The sequence below is a fragment of the Notechis scutatus genome, chromosome Z (assembly GCF_049901735.1).
Source record: "Notechis scutatus isolate UNSWTSFEM ecotype Mainland chromosome Z, rNotScu1.2, whole genome shotgun sequence".
Classification (NCBI taxonomy): Eukaryota; Metazoa; Chordata; class Lepidosauria; order Squamata; family Elapidae; genus Notechis; species Notechis scutatus.
This window is the reverse complement of record NC_142025.1, coordinates 4767034-4790196: the sequence shown is the minus strand read 5'-3', so window position 1 is coordinate 4790196 and position 23163 is coordinate 4767034. Positions and strand designations below refer to the sequence as shown.

At 40.8% G+C, this 23163-nt stretch overlaps 1 protein-coding gene across 2 annotated transcripts in view; it reads left to right on the top strand.

The window, feature by feature from the left end:
* Window positions 1-22866, top strand: part of PLCD1 (phospholipase C delta 1) — an 80523-nt gene extending 57657 nt beyond the window's left edge. For both annotated transcript variants that reach the window (XM_087946966.1, XM_087946965.1), the window contains exons 6-15: window positions 4780-4981; window positions 5586-5730; window positions 7991-8140; window positions 11084-11212; window positions 12200-12347; window positions 13566-13682; window positions 14911-15089; window positions 16523-16655; window positions 18866-19015; window positions 22209-22866. In XM_087946966.1, the coding sequence (XP_087803092.1) occupies window positions 4780-4981; window positions 5586-5730; window positions 7991-8140; window positions 11084-11212; window positions 12200-12347; window positions 13566-13682; window positions 14911-15089; window positions 16523-16655; window positions 18866-19015; window positions 22209-22300 (1445 nt within the window). In that variant the 3' untranslated portion in view covers window positions 22301-22866. The remainder of the gene's footprint in view (window positions 1-4779; window positions 4982-5585; window positions 5731-7990; window positions 8141-11083; window positions 11213-12199; window positions 12348-13565; window positions 13683-14910; window positions 15090-16522; window positions 16656-18865; window positions 19016-22208) is intronic.
* The last annotated feature ends 297 nt before the right edge of the window (window positions 22867-23163 follow it).

The window sequence follows — 23163 nt, the reverse complement described above, 5'->3', positions numbered from 1 at the left end:
CTTTCTGACATTGCATCGATTTTTCACCTTATTTTTCCCTTTTTTGGTTGTTTTTTAAGTCTTAAATTCTCCATTCTCTTTCCCCTCTTTCCCTTTTCTTCCCCAGGTAAAGTTGTTTGTTCATTAAAAATGGTTTCTTCTTCTTCATCCCAACCTTCTTGTTCTTGTAATTTCTGATAGGTAGAAATCGCCATTTCTAAAAAGTGAAAAACAGATCCAGAAGAGCCCTTCCCTTCTTGTTCCTCCTCTTTTAGCTTGTTAAATTCCATTTTCAGTTCATCAACCAGTAATGCCATTGTGAAAAATTTTTTTAAACAACCCAAATGTTTTTAGTCTTTCAAATAAAAATTTCCAAAGGTCCCAAAGTCACCAAGCAATCCAATACACAAACTGTTTCATTTAGCACTTTCTTCTTTTTACACTTTCTCTTCCTGGGGTACAGTTCAATTGCAAAGTTCCAAAATATATCTTTTAGAAGTCTTGTTACAGTTTAACTTTAGTCTTATAAGTTCCAAGCAGCCTCCTCCAGCAAAATCTTATTTATTTATTTATTTATTTATTTATTTATTTATTTATTTATTTATTTATTTGATTTGCCAATTGTTTACAAGATAGTAAGTATAAGTGTATACATAGTTGTGGATACATGAAATGGGTACATATAAGAAAAATAAAAGAATAAGAGAAACAATAGGACAGGGACGGTAGGCACGTTGGTGCGCTTATGCACACCCCTACAGACCTCTTAGGAAAGGGGTGAGGTCAATAGTAGACAGTCTAAGGTTAAAGTTTTTGGGGTTTGGGGAAGAGACTACAGAGTCGGGTAGAGTATTCCAGACATTGACCACTCTATTGCTGAAGTCGTATTTCCTGCAATCAAGTTTGGTGCGGTTTACTTTGAGTTTGTATCTATTGTGTGCTCTTGTGTTGTTATGGTTGAAGCTGAAGTATTCATTGACGGGTAGGACATTGCAATGTATGATTTTATATACCATGCTTAAGTCAGACCGAAGACGGCGTAATTCAAGGTTTTCTAGTTCAAGAATTTCAAGTCTGGTGGTATAAGGTATTCTATAACGAGTAGAAGAGTGGAGAACTCTTCTTGTGAAATATTTCTGGACTTTCTCAATTGTGCTAATATCAGATACGTAATGAGGGTTCCAGACTGGTGAACTGTATTCGAGTATTGGTCTAGCAAATGTTTTGTATGCTCTGGTTAGTAGTGTGATATTACCAGAGAAAAAGCTACGTAGGATTAGGTTAACAACTCTTAATGCCTTTTTGGCTATGTAGTTGCAGTGGGCTCTAGCACTTAGATCATTAGAGGTGAGTATTCCAAGGTCCTTTACAGAGCTTGAGTCATCAATAAGTTCTTGACTATTCAGCTTGTATTTTATTTTCTGATTTTTTTTGCCAATATGTAAGACAGAGCATTTATTTGTTGAGATTTGAAGTTGCCATTTGTTTGACCATTCAGATACATAGTCAAGATCTTTTTGTAGGGTAGCAGTATTGTCTGTGGTATTGAACAGCTTTACATCATCAGCGAAGAGGACGCAATTGCTCTTAATATGATCACAGAGGTCGTTATGTAGAGTATGAAGAGAGTTGGTCCTAGAACACTGCCCTGAGGGACACCACTATTGACAGGTACTGGATTTGATAGGACGCTCCCGATTTTGACCATTTGTTGTCTGTTTGATAGGAATGCTTCTATCCAGTTATTCAGTTGTCCAGAGATACCATAGGATTTTATTTTTAGGAGTAGTTTGTCGTGTACCACTGAATCAAAGGCTTTACAGAAGTCTATGTAGATTGCGTCTATTGCTTTGCCCTGGTCGAGTTGTGTCGTCCATATGTTTTTGCAGTGTAAGAGTTGCAGATTACAGGATAGTTTTTTTCTGAAACCAAATTGTTTATTGGAGAGTAGGTTGTTTGTCTCTAAGTGGAGCATGATGGATTGGTTAATAATTGATTCCATGACTTTACAGGTGACGCAGCATAAGGAGATTGGCCTGTAATTTTCAACTAGGCTAATTCTTTTCCTCTCCCTTCCCACTTATAGAAAAAAAAATTTTTCTTTTTTTCTTTTTTCCAATGTTCAGAAATCTTTAATGTCCCCTTGGCTTTAACTTTCAAGTTTAATTACCTGCTGGTGGCAAAACTGGTTTTTCCAATTTCCATCTGCTATCACCGTAAGGAAGGAGAGTGAGAAAAAAAAAACTTTCCCTTTTAACTTTCATCCGCCGCTTTTTCCAATCTTCTTTGGGAACGATGTATCTTTAATGAAGTTAAAATTCCAGCGTATTTAAATGTTACTTATTATCCCGGTCAGCAAAAAACTTTCAATTGTCAGCTTCCTCCTGCACATTCTTATCCGGATGAAAGTTTCTTTGTGGCGGGCATTGCTGACCGACGCTCCACCGCTTTCGGAAAAGGGAATTAAGCCAGCTGAGGAGGGGGGTTGTGATTCCCCCAGATCCCTGCTGGATCTCCCCTATCTTCAGTTACCTCTACGGGGTAACTATTAGCCCCCAAATCCGGCTGGATCGGGGGCACTCCAGTGGCGAGTGCAGCAGAAACCGCGCACGATCGCGGATTCCTGCCGCCGCCGAAGCCTTGCAAACCGGAAGTACGCTATATATATATATATGTTTTCTTAAGTTTTGTGGTACTTACATGTATATTATTCAGCTTTGTTCGGAAGTATTTTTCCCACGTCATTGTAGTTGTGCTTTTAAAGTTGTAGCAACGTTTTGGCAGAATCTCATCTGCCATCATCAGGCTTCTGTATTGTGTTCGTCTGTGAGTCAGACTATCACAGCCATTTCAGTTTAGACAGTTCAGACTGTGATAGTCTGATTCACAGATGAACACAATACAGAAGCCTGATGATGGCAGATGAGATTCTGCCAAAACGTTGCTACAACTTTAAAAGCACAACTACAATGACGTGGGAAAATACCCGAACAAAGCTGAATACCATACATACATACATACATACATACATTTTCAGAAGCCTGATGATGGCAGATGAGATTCTGCCAAAACGTTGCTACAACTTTAAAAGCACAACTATAATGACGTGGGAAAATACCCGAACAAAGCTGAATACCATACATACATACATACATACATACATACATACATACATACATACATTTTCAGAAGCCTGATGATGGCAGATGAGATTCTGCCAAAACGTTGCTACAACTTTAAAAGCACAACTACAATGACGTGGGAAAATACCCGAACAAAGCTGAATAACATACATACATACATACATACATACATACATACATACATACATTTTCAGAAGCCTGATGATGGCAGATGAGATTCTGCCGAAACGTTGCTACAACTTTAAAAGCACAACTACAATGACGTGGGAAAATACCCGAACAAAGCTGAATACCATACATACATACATACATACATACATACATACATACATTTTCAGAAGCCTGATGATGGCAGATGAGATTCTGCCAAAACGTTGCTACAACTTTAAAAGCACAACTATAATGACGTGGGAAAATACCCGAACAAAGCTGAATACCATACATACATACATACATACATACATACATACATACATACATACATACATTTTCAGAAGCCTGATGATGGCAGATGAGATTCTGCCAAAACGTTGCTACAACTTTAAAAGCACAACTATAATGACGTGGGAAAATACCCGAACAAAGCTGAATACCATACATACATACATACATACATACATACATACATACATACATACATCAATCATACATTTTCAGAAGCCTGATGATGGCAGATGAGATTCTGCCAAAACGTTGCTACAACTTTAAAAGCACAACTATAATGGCGTGGGAAAATACCCGAACAAAGCTGAATACCATACATACACACACACACACACACACACAGAGAGAGAGAGAGAAAAAGAAAATGCTAGCTAGCTTATAGTGGACTGTAGAAGGAACAGATCAGACATCCAATGGCCAGTTTTAAGTTTCTGGGTGTTCCCATAAAAGAAGACCTGACCTGGGGTGCTAACATTGCAGCCCTGGTCAAAAGGGCCCAGCAGAGATTATACTACTTCAGACTTCTCAGGAAACAACAACTAAATGGAAAACTGCTGGTGACCTTCTACCGCTGCACCATAGAGAGCACTTTAATATACTGCACCTCTGTATGGTTTGCCAGTTGCACAGAGGCAGATAGGAAAGCACTCCAGAGGGTTAATGTCATTGCCCCTCAGAGGATCATTGGTAGCCCTCTCCCCTCTTTGGAAGAGCTTTATAGCTCCCGCTTCTTAAGAAAGTTCAAAACATTCACAAAGATCCATCTCATCTTGGGCACCCTTTTTTTTTTAACTATTACGATCTGACATATGGTACAGAATAATAAAAACAAGGACAAATAGGCTGAAAAACAGCTTCAATCCCAGGACAGTAGCTCTGTTGGATTCTACTGTATAGTGCAGTGTTGGTGCGTTGTCGGGAGTTTCCGGTTCAATGTGTGGAGGGTGAAGGATCCGTGTTTGTTTTTATTTTCATGGTCATGATGTGCACTGAACATGGTGTTTGATTTCATTGTACGAGGTGCAATGACAATAAAGTAAGCTAAAGTAAGTGTGAAAAACTATCCCGTCACTTTTTTCAGTGTCATTGTAACTTAAAATGGTCACTAAGCAACAGTTGAAGACGACTTATATTGGAATAAAGGAAAAAGGAAGTTAAACAACAATAGTCCTAGAATATTATTTTCTTTTTTTTTAATTCCAACTTTTTGCAGTTAAAAGACAGAAGTCCATGAGCAAAGATGGTTTCCAGATGTATTTGCTTTCTGCGGATGGGAATATTTTCAATAAAGCTCACAGCCAAGTGTATCAGGATATGACCCAACCCCTCAGCCATTATTATATATCTTCTTCGCATAATACCTACCTCATGGAAGATCAGCTAAGAGGACCCAGCAGTACTGAAGCCTATTTCAGGTACCAAACACTATTTAATAGATTTATTCCTTGCATTTCTTGCCTGCCTTTCATCCATCAACTTAACACACTGTACTTAGGACTCTAATATTTGATATTTCTGATATCAGACATTAATTTGCTATTGAGCTGGGGTGGCACAGTGGTTAGTTGCCAGCAGAAAGGGAGCAGGAGAAAGCAGCGCATTCGTTAAATGCCTCAGATAATCACCTTGGCAACCGAAGCTGTTGGCCCACAAAATTACTGGAGAGCATGATTGATGACTCTTGGCTATAGATGTGTCTCATTGGAGAATATACATCCAGGGGGTGGAGGGAAGACCAGGGTCAAGGGTGAAATGAATCATGTGTCTGAGTCAGCTTCAACCAGGAAACGCCGACATGTCAACTCCTAATAAATCAATATTTTTTACTCTGAGAGATGCGGCTAGAGACTTGTAATTTGAATGGGGGTGCATGTTGGAGCCCTGACAGCTGTCTTTTCCAAATGGCCAACACTTTCCAAGGTCTTTGGCTGGTGCTCCTTCTTAACATTACCTTCCTGGGGGAAGGGGGAGAATGAAAAACCTACACCCCAAATGGTTGTGATGTTGTCTCTTCCGCAGAGCTTTGATGAAAGGTTGCCGATGTGTGGAACTCGATTGTTGGGATGGCCCGAACTCTGAGCCAGTCATCTACCACGGTTACACATTTACGTCCAAGATCCTCTTCAGGGATGCCATCAAAGCCATCAAGAATTATGCTTTCAAAGTAAGGATAGATGGCTTCTCTCTTCTGAACCCGAGGAGATGCCAAATTTCTAAAGATTTAAATGCAAAAAGTGATTAAATATTTAAATATTAAATATGAGAAAGTTAGACAATTTGTTCCGCTCCTTAAGTTTACTTTGCTGTTTATAAGTACACTGTGAGCTCATGCCCCAGAGACTTAATTTCTTGTGTGGCCAATCACCCTAACCCTATCCTTTTCCTACCCCTACTCCTACTCCTATAAGCCATCGATCCATTCCATTCTATTCTATATTCCATTCCGTTCCTTATTATTTTCTATTTAGTTTTGTTCCATTCTGTTCCATTCCATATTCCACATTCTATATTTCATATTCCATTCTATTAAGGCAGGACTAGAATGCATAGTCTCCCTGTGATTGGCCCAAAGTCACCCAGCCAGCTTTCTTGCCTAAGGCAGGACTAGAACTCACCATCTCCTGGTTTCTAAACTAGTATCTTAATTAACTAGGCCAAACTAGTTCTAAACCCCAAATAATTGAGAAAGGGTGTTCTTTCTAAACCATTTGTACGAATTCTATAAATCAAAACCAATTATATAAATGGTGTAAATTACACCAGGGATCCTCAACCTCCTGGGGCCACGCGAGTGATTGGTCAGTGTGTGTATAGCGTGAGTTGCATGCATGCCAGCCCAACACTCGTTATGGCCCAGCTCACCTCTCCCTTCCCACCCCAAGCCAGTCAGCCAAGTCACAAAGGTTAGGGACTGCTGAATTACACCAATGATATAATTAGACAAATGATGTAAATTGGCACATATTGATGCATATAACTTAAATGGACAGAACAACATAAGTTCACAAAAATGACCTCAATTTGGATTGAACAAACATTTGGATTTAATGGCTACTATATGCTCTCAAATAATTAGTTAAATTGAAGTTTGCAGTACAGCTCAAATCAAGCGTGTGGCTTTCTTTACAAAAAAAAACACTTCAGGAAATTGCTGACAATTCTTGTTCTCTTGACACAATGGGAAGGTGTTGAATAAGAGAAAAATGCCACACGCACAAACCCATCTTGTAATTATAAAACACACCTTTTTTCCAGCTAGGGAAACAACTCATTTATTTATTTATCCATATCCCGCCTTTATTATTTTTACAAATAGCTGATATACCTCATATTCCTTCTCCTCCTATTTTCTTCACAATAACAATCTTGTGAAGTGAGTGGAGCTAACGGAGAACGATGGGCCCAAAGTCACCCAGTTGGCTTTTATAACTAAGGTGGGGCTAGAACTCACCATCTCCTAGTGATTGTCTCAAAGCCGCCCAGTTAGCATTCATGTCTAAGTTGGGACTCGAACTCACGGTCTCCCACTTTCTTGCCTGTGCCTTAAGCATTAGGCCAAGCAGGCTCTTAAGCTATAGGGTGGCACAGCATATTCAGCACAGCAATAATTATAAGGGTCAAATCTTTTTCAAATGTCTAACTGAAAAGTTTTAAGGATTTCACTCTCAGAGATATCATGCGGCACAGTGCTTAGAGTGCAACACTGCAAGCTACTTCTGCTGCAGCCGACCACTTACAATTTGGCAGATCGAATCCCACCAGGCTCCAGGTTGACTCAGCTTTCCATCCTCCTGAGATGGGTAAAATGAGGGCCCAGATTGTTGGGGGGCAACAGGTTGACTCTGTAAACCGCTTAGAGACGGCTGGAAAACACTGTGAAGCGGTATATAAGTCTAAGTGCTAAGTGCTATTGCTATGAGATTCCACCCCATTTATTATTGTTATCATGGTCCACAGCACAGTCAGCCAGATGTTCAGACTGGATTTGGCATTTTTGCCAGCCTATCGAATGCTTCCCAAGAACCTGGGTTAGGCAGATGTGAACGTTTGATGGTTGTAAGCTATTCAGTTGTAAACCCAAAGGTGCTTTTTTCAGGAGGCAACTGGACTTTCTTGTTTTTTTCTTTGAAGGTGTTTCATTTCTCCTCCAAGAAGCTTCTTCAACTTTGGCTGGATGATGTGGAATGGAAGGACTTATATTTCTCTTCAAATCCTTCCATTCCCCACCATCCAGTCAGAGCTGAAGAAGTTCCTCGGAGGAGAAGCGAAACATCTTCAAAGAAATAAGAAGAAAGTCCAGTGGCCTCCTGAAAAAAACACCTTTGGGACAACCATGACCTGGAAGACTGAGGATCTCTACAGACTTTTATTCCATGTAAAGCTGCCTTTTGCAATTGACCAGTGCTTGTTTCTTTTCCATGCAGATCTCTCCGTATCCTGTCATTATATCTCTGGAGAATCACTGCAGCGTCGACCAGCAGGAAACGATGGCACGCCACCTCCACTCCATTTTGAAGGACGCCTTGCTGGTGGCACCAATTGATCCCAAAGGAACCAAATTGCCTTCCCCAGAGGTGAGCTTTGCATGACTTTGGTGGGCTTGTATTCACAGAGGGATAGAATCATGTGAAGTGTTAATACCACATTATAAGGCCCTGGTAAGGCCACACTTGGAATATCGCATCCAGTTTTGGTCGTCAAGATGTAAAAAAAAGATGCAGAGAAGAGCAACCAAGAGGATTAGGGCAGGGGTCATCCCAATCCTTAGTCCATGGACTGGCATAGGTCTGTGGCATGCCAGCAACCGGACCGCACAAACAGGTACATCTGTGGGATGCAGGCAGCATGCAAGACCACGCTCCCTCTGGAAAAACCAATCTCCACAGAACCAGTCACTGGTGACCAAAAGGAGACTGGAGGCTAAAACATGTGCAAAATGATTGTTGGAATGGGATATATCTAGTTCATTAGAAGGACCAGGGGTGACGTAATAGCAGTGTTCCAATATCTGAGGAGCTGCCCCGAAGAAGAGGGAGTCAAGCTATTCTCCAAAGCACCTGAGGGCAGGACAAGAAGCAACGGGTGGAAACCAACCAAGGAGAGAAGCAACATAGAACTAAGGAGAGACTTCCTGACAGTGAGAAATAATTAACCAGTGGAACAACAAGAAGTTATGGGTGCTCCAACACTGGAAGTTTTTAAGAAGAGATTGGACAGCCATTTGTCTGAAATGGTATATAGGGTTTCCTACCAGAGCAGAGGGGTTGGACTAGAAGATCTCCAAGGTCCCTTCCAACTCTGTTATTCTGTATTTTTCTATTACTATGGTTGATTGCCCAGTCAGCCAGATGTTTACACTAACTTTATTACAGGTAATCCACTATTTAAAATCCCAATTGGGACCGGAATTTCTGTTACTAAGCAAGAGGGTTGTTAAATGAGTCATATCTGATTTTACAACCTTTCCTGTCACGGTTGTTAAGCGAATCATTGCAGTGGTTAAGTGAATCATGCAGTTGTTAAAAGTAAATCCAGATTTCCCCCATTGTCAGAAGCCAACTGGGAAGGTTGCAAACGGTGATCATATAACCCCACACTTCAACCCTGGTAAATACATGCGGATTGCCAAGCGATGAATTTTTTTATCACATGATCATGGGGATTCTATAGTTGTCATAAGTGCAAGGACCTGTCATAATAGCACCTTTTAAAGTGATGTTATAACATTATAACAATCACTAAATGAATGGTTATAAGTCAAGGACTGAACAAAATTAGTATTGATCTATATAAGTTTGGTTTCCTAATCAAACTTCTTAATAATCTGACATTATTTCCTGTCTACCTCAAAGGTCTGACATTATTATTTCTTTTAAAGAAAAGTTATAAGTGATTCTTGACTTACAACCATTCTTTTAATAACCATTCAAAGTTGCAACGGCTATGAAAAATAAAGATTTATGATGCTAATTCACACTTAGAACCATAGTCACATGATTCAGGTTGGCAACTTAACCACCATGTTACTCACTTAACAACAGTTGTGATTCATTTAACAACTGTGGTGAGAAAGGTCATAAAATGTGGCAAAACTTAACAACTGTTTTGCTTAGCAGCGGAAGTTTTGGTTTCAGTTTTGGTCATTGTCAACTAAAAAATACTTCTTTGGTCTTTTTAGTTGCCAGCAGAAAGGGAGGGGGGAAAGTAGTGCATTCCTGAAATGCTTCAGATAATTGTTAGGCAGCTGAAGCTGTTGGCAGGCAAGATTATTACTGGAGAACACGATTGATGACTCTTGGCTATGGATGTGTCCCATTGGAGAATATACATCCAGGGGGTGGGGGGCAGACCAGGGTCAAGAGGGAAATGAATGATGCCTCTTAGTGTTGGCTGCACCCAGCTAACGCCGACATGGTCACTCCTAATAAAGAGAGTTGCAGCTAGAGACTTATGATTTGAATGGGAGTGGCTTTGTCGGAACCCTGACAGTCATAAGTTGAGGACCACCTGTATTTTAAGTTGCTTGTGAAACTTCACAATAAGAAGGTTGCGTTGATCTTGGAGCTGTTTCCATGATTGCAACACAAAAAGATCTCAATCTTTTGTGATTGATTGTAATGAAGATAGAATCAGAAAATCTTGTTGTTTACTTGTATAGTAAACTGAGGGCCCAGATTGTTGGGGGCAAGAGGCTGACTCTGTAAACTGCTTAGAGAGGGCTGTAAAGCGCTGTGAAGTGGCATATAAATCTAAGTGCTAAGTGCTGGTGCTATATGTCTTCTAAAGTCCATTTCTCTTCTGCTATGTTTATAGTATTTGGTTAATACCTGTGAAGTCAACCATTGTTCTGTTAGATGATTGTCCTGAATTGGTCACCTTATTTTCTTGACTCCATTATACAGGTAGTCCTCGACTTACAACAGTTCATTTAGTGACCATTTAAAGTTACAACAGCACTGAAAAAAACGAACTTGGAGGACAGTTTTTCACACTTCTGACCACTGCGCCAATCCTAGAGTTATATGATCAAAGATAGAATTCTTTATTGGCCAAGTGTGATTGGACACACAACGAATTTGTCTTTGGTGCAAATGCTCTCAGTGTACATAAAAGAAAAGATACATTCGTCAAGAGTCAGGAATCATCAGGTGCAACACTTAATTATAGTCATAGGGTACAATAAGCAATCAAATCATACTAGGAAACAGTCAAAATCCAGATGCTTGGCAACTGATTCATATTTATGACGGTTGCAGTGTTCCCAGGATCACGTGATTCCCTTTTGTGACCTTCTGATGAGTAAAGTCAGTGGGGGGAGCCGGATTCACTTAACAACCCCTATGACTAACTTAACAACTTCAGTGATTCACTTACCCACCGTAGCAGGAAAGGTCATAAAATGGGGCACAACGCAGGTAAATACTGTCCCACTTAGCAACAGAAATTTTGAGCTCAGTTGTGGTCGTAAGTCAAGAGAACAACTTATAATCGGTTTGCATTTTTGTTATATCTCCTAGCAATTAAAAGGGAAAATTCTTGTGAAAGGGAAAAAGTTAACTCCAGAAACAGAAGAGGTTTCAGATGAAGATGAAGCAGCTGAAATAGAAGATGAGACTGTGAAAAGTGAGGTAGAAAAGAAGAAATTGGTAAGTGTCCCGGTACGTGATCTACAGAGGTAGTCCTTGACTTACAGCATTCGACTTACATTTAATGACTGAAGTTACAACAGCACTGGAAAAAAATGCCAGAAATCAGTATTGATTTTCGCTTTCCGACAAAATTGCTTCATTAGGTATAATGTCTTTGTTTAATGACTGCTGCAAAAAGTTCTAAAATTAAGTGTGGGCTTGTGAGGACCTTCTTAATGACTAACGCAAATTATTACTATAATTCTGGGCTGAATTATGTTTGTAAATTGAGAACTACCTGTAAACCAGAAAAAAAAAAGATATATAGGTGGTTTTAACAAGTTTCATTTGAAATGTGAAACCTTAGTAAAGGCCCAAACCTGGAATATGGCATCCAGTTTTGGTCGCCACAACTGCAAAAAAGATGTTAAGACTTTGGAAAAAAGGGCAGAGAAGAGCAACTAAGATGATTAAAGGCCTGGAAACAAAAACATGAGGAACAGTTGCAGGATTTAGGTAGGGTCAGTTTAGAGAAAAGAAGGATGTGGTGGTGGGTGACATGATAAGAATGTTCCAATATTTGAGGGGCTGCCGCAGAGAGGAGAGGGATCAACTTATTTTCCAAAACACCCAAAGGCAAGATGAGAAACAATGGATGGAAACAAGGGGAGAAGCAACCTGGAGTTAAGGAGCGACTTCCTAACAGCGAGGACAATTAACCAGTGGAACATCTTCTCTTCAGAAGTTCGTAGGTGCTTCATCACTGGAGATTTTTAAGAAATATTGGACAGTCCCTTGTCTGAGACTGTACAGGGGCTGGACTAGAAGACCTTCAAGATCTCTTCCAGCTCTCTTTTTGATTTATTGATTCATGTGTGGCTGCTTTAATGAGTTGGTCTTTGACCAGGCTGCTTTAAAGAGACATTTTGCATCTTGCAAACCAGTTTATCTTTAGACAGGCTTGTGATGTGGCTGGTTGACCATTTCTCTCTCATTCTCTGCTAGAGCGACAAGCTAAAGCTTGCCAAGGAGCTGTCAGACACTGTCATCTACTGTAAAAGTGTCCATTTTCAAGGATTTGCTGAGTCACAGCCTCCTGACGAGATGTGTTCTTTCAGCGAAGGCAAAATCCTTAAAGTGGCTCAGGAATCAGGTACATAGCATCTTCTTAATGCTTTTGGCAAGGATTTTAGAATATAACTAGATATGCAGCATTCCTGATCCAATATTCATTTTAAATGGATTATTCTTAGTACAGGTAGTCCTCAACTTACAACAGCTTCCCGCTGTGGCATGACCAAGTGTTACAATATTTTGTATACCTGGAAACAGGTGTTTAGTTTTGATTTCCGGCAACAAACACCCACTGTGGCCAATGGGTTCACTTAACAAGTATAGTGTTCGCTTTACGATTGCCACAATTTCCCTCCCTCCTTCCCTCCCTTCCTTCCCCATCCTCTCCTCCCCATCTCCCTCCCTTCCCCTTCCCCTCCCTCTCCCCTTCCTTCCCCTCCCCTTCCTCTTCTCCCTTTCCTTTTCTCCTGCCCTCTCCTTCCCCTTCCCTTCTCTTTCCTTCCTTCCTTCCCTCCCTTCCCCTTCCTCTTCCTCCCTCCCACCTCTCCTCCCCTTCCTCCTGAACTAATAGCTATTGATCCATTGATTTGATCAAATAGGAGGGCTGTAGAAAACATTGAGGGTTGAGGAAGAAAATTTCCGATTGCTCTCCAAATAGTCCCCTTTCTCCTGGGACCCACAATTCTGGCAGTCCTGAGTGAGGTTTGTAATCCTCTACAAACAAGCACTCCTGGGCAGGAAGTAGCTTCAGAGGTGGTCACAGCTGAGATAGCTGCATTTCGTATGCACCTGTTAAAAGCCGCCTTGTAGCTATTGTGTCTGGTGTCTTAAATTCCATAAATTATGGGCTGTTTAGGAGCACAGTGGCTCAGCAGTTAAAGACACCGAGTTTCTCAGCTGGATAGCTGACAGGCTGGGTTTGAGACCCAAGCGCCGCATGACAGGATGAATTCCCATTACTTGCCTCAGCTCCTTCCCACCTCTCCAGTTTGAAAGCATGCAAATGCGAATAGATAAATAGGCACTACCTGGGTGGGAAGATAAGAGTGTTCTGCTGTCCACATGACCATGGAAATGTCTTCGGACAAGGCTGGCTCACTTAGTGAAGCCACAGAGAGGAGCACTGTGCCCAAAATTCAAACATGATCAGACAGGGGAAAAACCTTTACCTTATGGGTTGCTTGTCCAAATTCCTCCCTCTTTTCTGACCCAGATTGAACAGCTATATAAGGGGTATCTTGAGAGAAAGAACATTAAAAAAGAAGAATTTATGTCTTATTTCTTATTTTTCATCCAGCTATTGACCTAGTGCATTATAATGTCCAGCACCTAAGCAGGATCTATCCAGCAGGTTGGAGGACCGACTCGTCCAACTACAACCCGGTCGAGATGTGGAACATGGGTTGCCAGATAGGTAACTATATTGAGGATACATGTAAGCCCTTTCGGGTTGTTAAATTATTGGGCTGGATCCAGAAGCAGCCCTACCATTGCAATCAGTGGGACTTAAGCAGACATGCTCCTAAATTTTTGGTGGGTCTGTTTTAATCAAGTCAATAACATGGAATCAAACTGGCTGGTGTAAGGAAGGGTGTCAGCAGCATAAGTGGCAGTTGATATATTGTTCAAAATAATGAAAACAGTTGCTTTGCAAGCTGCTTCATTTTTATACTTAAGTGTACACAGGTAATCCTCAACTTATGATCACAATTAGGACCAGAAGTTCCATCACTAAGCATAGTGGTCATTAAGTAAGACTCGCCCAGTTCTATGACTTTTTTGTACCATGGTTGTTAAGTGAATCACACAAGCATTAAGCAAGTCAAGCTTCAATTTCAATGTTGGAAGCTGGCTGGGATTTATAATTCAGGGCCCAAATTGTAATTAAGTGACGGCAGGGACAGGGACAGTCGTAAGTGTGAGGACCAGTTGTAAGTCACTCTTTTCAGCCCCATCATAACATCTCATGACAGTTGCAGCATCTAAGGGCAATGTCACGACCGTTTTCAGTTCCTTCCACCGTCCCACAAGCAAAGTCAGAGGAAAATAAGATTTGCACAACAAGCACTTAACAAAAACAGTTGCAGTAATTTACTTAATAGCGGCGGCAACAAAGGTTCAAAATTGGGCACAACTCACCTAACCACCATCTTGTTTGGGAAGGGAAATCCTGTCTCAATTGAGGTTGTAAGTTGAGGACTACTTCTATTAGTGATCTTCTCTCTCACAAGCTGTCTTTAAGGACTTAATAGTTGCTGATCCCAAAAGTGCCCTTTTTCAAAAGGCAACAGGACTTTCTTGCTTTTTCCTTGAAGACGTTTTGCGTCTCATCCAAGAAGGTTCATCAGTTCAGATTGAATGGTGAATCTACTCAGAACTGAAGAAGCTCCTTGGATGAGAAGCGAAGTGACTTCAAGGAAAAACAAAGAAAGTCCAGTTGCCTTTTGAAAATAGCACCTATGGGACAACCAGGACGTGGAGGACTGAGCATCTCCATAGACAATAGCTGCTAATGAACTCAGCTAGATAAAATATGATTGGAGAGGAGGAGGAGGAGGAGGAGGAGATGATGAGGATGATTTTAATGATGAGGATGAACAGCCAAAATCACTGACTTGTCTTTCTCTTACATTTTCTCCCAGTTGCTTTAAATTTCCAGTCCAGGTGCTCAGAAATGGATATACACCAAGGCCGATTCCAAGAAAACGGAGGCTGTGGCTATATCCTAAAGCCAGAATTTCTTCGGAACGAGCAGTCCAAATTCAATCCCAGATCCATCACGGAGGGGTCGTGGTACAGCCCTAAAAAATTCCAGGTTAAGGTAAGAGTGGAGAAAGAAAATCCATTTTCATAACCTCACGTTCTAGCGCAGTTCTTCAGCATATTTGCCTGCTGGTAGGGCAACTTTTGCCTCTAATCTACAAAAGGCTTGCAAAGATGTTAGGAGTGCATAAAATTGTTCATAATTCAAAGATCTGTTTTGCATGTGAAACATCTTCTGGCCAAAGCAAAAGCCATTTATGGGGATGTTTTTGAACTTTTTTGGAAGTACCCAAGTCTGTAGCCTTCTCTTGTTTTTCTGTTTCAAATTCTAATAGAAGATTATACAGTTTTGCTATTACAGTTAATAATTCAGTCCTTGAGTTATGACCGTAATGGAGCCTCCTCCCTACAGTCATAAGTCCTAATGGTTTTAAAACAGGGCCGGTCACATGACCAACCCAAATTTTATGACATTTTGGTGTGGGTATTAAGGGATTGCTGCCATTATTAAATGAACCCATGAGATGGTTTGGCTGAAAACTAGAAGAAATTGTCACTTTTCAGCAAAACATGATCACATGAGATTGAGTGCCCAAAGTGTGATCATATGACTATCAGAACTTCGGATCCAGGTTGTAAGATCTCCTTTTTCAGGCAAGTCATAACCTTGAAGGGTCATAAGTCAAGGAATATCTGTACATATTCGTCATATGTACATTATTCCGTTTCAAATTTTGTTTGGCGATTCCAGCTACCCCTAGATCTGTGTTAAAGCTTTCTTTTAACTGACAATATGAAAACTGCAGGTAGTCCTCGACTTACGGTTACAATTGAGCCCAAAATCTTCGTTGCTAAGTGAGTTAAGTGAGTTTTGCCCCATTTCTTGCCAAAGTGGTTGAATGAATCTGGCTTCACCATTGATTGTACTTGATCGGAAGGTCGTAAAAGGGAATCCCCTGACCCTGGGACATTGCAGCCGTCATAAATATGAGTCAGTTGCCGGGCGTCCAAATTTTGATCATGTGACCATTGGGATAATGCAATGGTGGTAAGTGTGAAAAATGGTCATAAGCCACTGTTTTCAGTGTAGGGACCTCTTTGGGCAGGGGGGTGAATTAGATGACCTACAAGGTCCCTTCCAACTCTGTTAATCTATTAATCAGCGCCATCGTAGTGTTAAATGGCTCACTTAAATGAATGGTTGTAAGTTGAGTACTGAAATCAACATCCTTCTGTTGGGAAGATCCCAAGTTTCAAAGTCTGCTCTGAGTGCAAAACATACCGCTTTACATTTAAAACCATTCCCAGTTTCAAAGCAACTTGTTTCATGCTTGAGATGAGCCGTGTCAAAGTCGAAATGAAAGATGATATTTTGTTCTGCACACACTTATAGAATGGGGTATTTGGAGGTTAGGATGGGCAAAGAATGGGCATCTCTGCATAGAATTTGAGCTCTTGCTTTTTTCTCTTTTGACTTTCTTTTTCTTGCAGATTATCTCTGGCCAACAACTGCCAAAAGTTAACAAAAGCAAAAATTCCATTGTGGACCCGAGGGTGATTGTGGAGATCCACGGTGTTCAGCGGGACAACGGGAAGAACCAAACCAAAGTAATTGATAACAACGGTAAGAGGAATGTCTCTGGAGATCCTCAAATTATCCAGCTCATGGTTGTACCAAAGGTGCTTTTTTAAAGAGGCAACTGGACTTTCTTTGTTTTTCCTTGAAGATGTTTCACTTCTCCTCCAAGAAGCTTCTTCAGCTCTGACTGAATGGTGGAGGACGAAAGTGGCCTCAACGACTGTCAGAGAGAGTACTAATGACCAGATGACTGCAAGGAATATAAATCCTTCCATCCTCCACCATTCAGTCAGAGCTGAAGAAGCTCCTTGGATGAGAAGCGAAATATCTTCAAGGAAAAACCGAAGTCCCTGTTGCCTTTTGAAAAAGCATCTTTGGGTATGCTAGCTATGACCCTATCCGCTACTGGAAGTCCTAACTCATTCCTTCCTCACTACTAGGCTAGACTACTGTAGCACAGGGGCTGCTCTTGAAAACTATGTAGAAATTGCAGTTGGTGCAAAACACAGCTTCCCACATGCTAGTGGGTAAGAGCTGTTCCAGCTTTATTACACTTGTATTGTGGGTGCTGTATTAACTTCCAGTAGATTTCCATGTATAATTTAAAATGCTGGGTTTAACTTTTAAAGCCCTATGTACTCCTAGGTACCTTCTGGATTGCTTTCTCCAAGTAGAACTGACCCTTATCTCAAATGAAGATGTTTAGTTTAGCGAAATGTCTTCAAGCAAACACAAAGAAAATCCAGAGGCAACTGGATTTTCTTTTATTTTTTCTTGAAGACATTTCGCTTCTCCTCCAAGAAGCTTCTTCAGTTCTGACTGGATGGTGGAGGAAGGAAGTGGCTTCAACAACTCTCAGAGAGAGTGCTGATGACCAGATGATTGTAAGGAATATAAATCCTTCCATCCTCCACCATTCAGTCAGAGCTGAAGAAGCTTCTTGGATGAGAAGTAAAACCTCTTCAAGGAAAAACAAGTCCAGTTGCCTTTTGAAAAAGCACCTTTGGGACAACAGTAAGAGGAGAGAGACCAAGCAAGGAATCATAACTTAGGGAGTACAGATAGTCCTCGATTTATGACTGTAACCAAGCCCAGAATTATTGTCAGAAATCATGCCGGTCATTAAGTGATTCATCACTTAACTGGCCCAATTTTATGACATTTTTTGAGGCAGTCATTAAATGAATGCCACAGTCATTGAGCAAATGGGTGTTATTTTATCAGAAACGAAGTAAATACGGTGTCTCATAAATAGTGTTGTAAATCATGGTCATGTGATCACAAGATGCTGGAAAAGATCATAAACGATCGTGGGGTGGACATTCAGAAATTAAAAACTGGGTTTTTAGTCCCATTTTCAGGCTCCGTTGTAACTTTGGATGGTTGCTAAGGGGTTGCTCATAAGTCGAGACCTACCTATATTAATGCATCCAAGGTTAAAACTGGGGATTAATTGATTTCCATGTTTTATGTATTGCTAAATGCAGCATTCTAGCTTTCTGTTTATCTTTGTGCTCCAGTATTCCCATAACATGCTATCTTTCTTATTAAGTGGGTCATGGGAATGGGGCCAAGGTGGCATTCAGCCGGTTCTGACCAGTTCTGGAGAATCGGTAGTGGAAATTTTGAGTAGTTTGGAGAACCAGCCAATACCACTTCTGACTGGCCCTGCCCACATCTAGTCTTTGCCTCCCATTGAGTCCCAGCTGATTGGCTGGGTCTTCTTTGGTTGCCCTGCACAGGAGAACGGAGCTGGAAAGCAGGTCAGTGGGGTGGGGAGGGAAGGGGGATTTTGCAGTAACTTTCCCCCAGGAGTGAGGATTGAATGGGGATTTTACAGTACCCTTCCCCTGCCACGCCCACCAAGCCAAGCCACACCCACCAAGCCACAGAACTGGTAGTAAAAAAAAATTGAATACCACCACTGGAATGGGGTGCTAGTTGGGTGTAAGAGCAGGGGATGGCTGGAGAGAGTATCGGTTGCGGAATTGCTTGGGAGAGCTCGTTTGTTCTATTGGTTAAAGAACCAAGTTAGAATTCACATCCTGCCTTAAGACTTGGAAGCCAACTGGAGCTTTGGCCCCATCACCAGGAGACAGGGAGTTCTAGTCCTGCCTTAGTCAGGAAAGCCAGCTGGGTGACTTTGGGTCAATGTTATTCTATGTAATGAATGCATAAATATATAAATAATAAATACAAATTGTAAAAGTGGGATAAAATACATATATACTTGGCTTTGCTTCGCTTTTGCCCAGGTTTTAATCCAACCTGGAATGAAACATTTGAGTTTGAAATTGACGTACCGCAACTTGCCCTAGTCCGTTTTGTGGTAGAAGATTTTGATGCCTCAACGAAAAATGATTTTATCGGGCAATTCACAGCTCCCTTCACAAGTCTGAAGCGAGGTGAGTCTTTTTTTCTTTTTTTTTACCTTTTTCAAAAATATTAACATTTCATTTTTAATCAAGTTTATATGGGCATCCTATGTCACGGAAAATGACTCCGGGTGGCATATGGCAACCTGATAAAACAAAAGATATAAAGCAATTATTATCTAAAACCATTATATAATAATTATTAAAAATATTCATATGTTATTTATGAATCAAATTTATATGCCTTTCTTACAAAAAATGAAAGTATGCAGCAAAACAATCATTACCTAAAACTGTTGTATAATAATGATTTAAAAACCTTAATTAAAATCTCATTCATGGTTAACAGTTTTTTTTTAGTGAGCTAGGTTCAACACCACGATCAAATGCTAAGTAAAGCCGAAACCATGATTTTTATTGTAATAACCAAAATTCAACAAAGTCTAAACAATTTGTACATTACATATATTTTAATGTGCACTCTGCCCATTTACTAAAGGTAGTCCTCAACTTACAACAGTTCATTTAGTGACGTTTGAAGTTATAACAGCACTGAAAAAAGTGACTTGTGCCCGTTTTTCACACTTGTGACCATTGCAGCATCCTCCGTGGTCACGTGATCAGATGTTTGGCAACTGACTCGTATTTATGACAGTTGCAGCGTCCCACGTGATCTACTTGTGTCATCTTTTGACAAGCAGAGTCAATGGGGAAGCCAGATTCACTTAACAACCGTCTTACTAACCTAATGATGACAATGGTTCACTTTACAATGGTGGCAAGAAAGGATGTAAAGCGGGGCAAAACTTAACAACTGTCTCACTTAGCAACAAAAAATTTGGACTCAATTGTGGTCATATGTCAAGGACTACCTGTACTTAATGGACTCTTATCTCTAAGAGTCACCTTTGTCTTTCAAGGCAGTCCTCAACTTATAACCACAGGCAGTCCTCAACGTACGGCCACAGTTGGAACCAGAAATTCCATTGCTAAGGATTAACAGAGTTGGAAGGGACCTTGTAGGTCATCTAGTTGTTAAGAGAGCCATGCCCAACTTTATGACTTTTTTTAAATGATTAAACAAATCATTACTGTTCTTAAATAAATCAGACAGTTCTTAAGCAAATCCAACTTCCTCTTTTGACTTTTTCGGAAGCCAACCGGGAAAGTCATATATGATCTTCCCAAATTGTGAATACATCCCGGTTGCTAAGTGCCCAGATTTTGATCATGTCACGACCTTAGGGATGCTGCGACCAAATTAAGTGTGGGGAAAGTTTTCTCAGTGCCGTTCCGACGTCAACCGGTCACTAAACGAATCGTTGTAAATTGAGGGCTATTGATTGAATGGAGTATAGTATATACTAGTATAGTCCATTAAATTGAAAGTTTACTGGGAATCTTGAGGGATGCTACCGTGGAGGTTCTCTCGGAAACAAAAGAATTTGGAGGCAAGGGAGCCAAAAAGATGGCAAATTAAGTGAGGGTTTTAGCCTTTTCCATACTTTCTAATGGGCGCTTCCCCAATTTACGGTTTCTGGTTCTTCCAATTCCCAAGTTTGTCCAGCATTTTTTGCCCATTGAGGAAGAGTTTTACCTCACTGGGCAAAATCCCGTAAGGTGAAGCCGGATGAGAAAGATGGGTATTGTAATTAAGTAACTTGAGAATAACTTGGTTATTAAGGTAGAAAAAGTGTTCCAGCCAGAGTGTTGATCCTTGTTTTAGAGCAGGGGTGTCCAACCTTGGCAACTTTAAGACTTGTAGGACTTCAACTCCCAGAATTCCTCAGCCAGCTTTGCTGGCTGAGGAATTCTGGGAGTTGAAGTCCACAAGTCTTAAAGTTGCCAAGGTTGGACACCCCTGTTTTAGAGCAATGTTGCCCTCTCCTGCCCAAATAAAGGAATTGCAACAACAGTTAAAAAAATTGATTTAACCAAGTCCTCATACTTATGACTGTCGCGGCAACCCCACAGTTAATAACTCCCTTCCTTAGCAATGGAAATCCTGTTTCCATTTGTGGTTGTAAGTACCTGTGGTATGTAAGCTACCTGCAATTAATTTAAATTTCTTTTTAAAAGTTAAAAAAGTCTTTCTCATGATCCCGAGGAACAGTCCCAGCTATGGAAAGATTTTTGTTGTTGTTGTCATGGATCCTTCTGCATTATTCTGAGTTCACTCTGAGGATATCAGTCAGTGTTTCTAAACCTTGGCCACTTTAAAATGACTGGGGAATTCTGAGAATTGATGTTCACACATCCTAAGGATGCCATAGTTGAAAAACAACCTGCTAAGCCTATTAAGAGGAGCAAAATAGTCATTCAGAGGTGGTTTTCGGATCTGCCTTGCTGAATTAAAGGTGTATGGTTATTACTACGGAAGGAGCCAAGCCTGTTTTTCATCCTTCGCTTCATCTAAATTGCTCCTTGCAGCAGCCCTTTCTGCAAAGTAATTTTCAAGCGCAGAAAGCACAGGAATCTTGCAGAATCCATTGCCGGTGTTGCAATTGATTAGATCATTATATTTTAAGTTGTGTGTCTGATTTTTAGCTTTTTTTTTTTTATGGGAGGGTTCTAGTTTTGTAGGCCATCTAGAATCCATTTGAGTTGGATGCCCAATAAATGATGTTGACCATGATGGTGGGGATGAATGTAACAATGATGGCATCTTCCCAGTTTGGACAGCCTTGATACCTAGCGGTCTGTCGAAAAAAATGAGCTGATACTTAGTTTATTGAGATTAGTCGTGAAGTCGTGTCCGACCCATCACGACCCCATGGACAATGTTCCTCCAGGCCTTCCTGTCCTCTACCATCTTCTGGAGTCTATTTAAGCTCACATCTACTGCTTCAGAGACCCCATCCAGCCACCTCATTCTCTGTTGTCCCTTTCTTCTTCTATTGCCCTCAACTGTTCCCAGCATTTGGCTCTTCTCCAGGGAGTCCTTTCTTCTCATGAGGTGGCCAAAGTCTTTGAGTTTCAGCTTCAGGATCTGGCCTTCTAAAGAGCAGTCAGGGCTGATCTCCTCTCGGACTGACCGGTTGGATTGCCTTGCAGTCCAAGGGACTTGGAGGAGTCTGCTCCAGCACCATAGTTCAAAGGCCTCCATTCTTTGGCGCGCCACCTTCCTTACGGTCCAGCTTTCCATACTTAGTTTACCAGTGAGTAAAAGATGCCAAAGAAAACAAAAATTAATGCTTCTTTTTCTTTTTCTCCCCTTCTCAAGGTTACCGCCACATTCACCTTTTGACAAAGAGCGGAGATCAATACCCATCTGCCACCCTCTTTGTGCATATCAACATTTGGGACAGTTGTTAAAAAGAAGAAACTAACTTCACGGAATGCGCAAGGAATCTTTCTCTCTCTCTCTCTCTCTCTCTTTTTTACATTTCCAGACAGACTTTGGGTCCCCTCAGCCTGGCAAAGAAACACTCAGCTCTTTGGAGGCAGTGTGTGGTGGGCCATTCATGCCTTAATGCCAGTTGAATATTTAAGTTGGAAAACAGCTAGAAAATATTACCTTTTAAAAGTTGTGCTTTAACTTTTAATCCTAGTTGCTTTTCTAGGGTGATAGAGGCAGCCCACAACTCTCAGCAGCTCTTACTGGTGTTGTAGGAGGAGGAGTAATAAAGAGCAAATATGTTTTTTAAAGGTTTATTTTAATGCAATCTGAATTACGTTTGTACGTCTCCAAATTTTATGTTTTCTTGTATGACAGTGCAAAGGTTAGTGGGAAAAACATACATTCCCTATGTTAAATGAAGGACAATTGTTTTATAAAAAGTGCGTGTCAGAAGGAAGAAAGTGTTAGGGAAAATACTGAAGAAAAATAAAAACACGTACAGCTAGTCCTTGACTTACAACCATTTGTTTAGCAATCAAAGTTACGACTGCACTGAAAAGGTGATGGAAGTCCAATCCTCTTACTTAGGAACATCCCTACCATCGGAACATCCCTGCCATCACAGGATCAAAATTTGGGAGCTTGTATTTGTTCCAGTTGCAGCTCCTTGGGATTACATTGTGGGATCTTCTCAGCTGGCTTCTGTCTAGAAAAGTCAGTGGGGGAAACTGGATTCACTTAACATCTGATACACTTAACCACCACCAGTGATTTGCTTAACAACCATGTCAAAAAAAAGTTGTAAAATCAGGGCCGATTCGCTTAACAATGGCCTTGC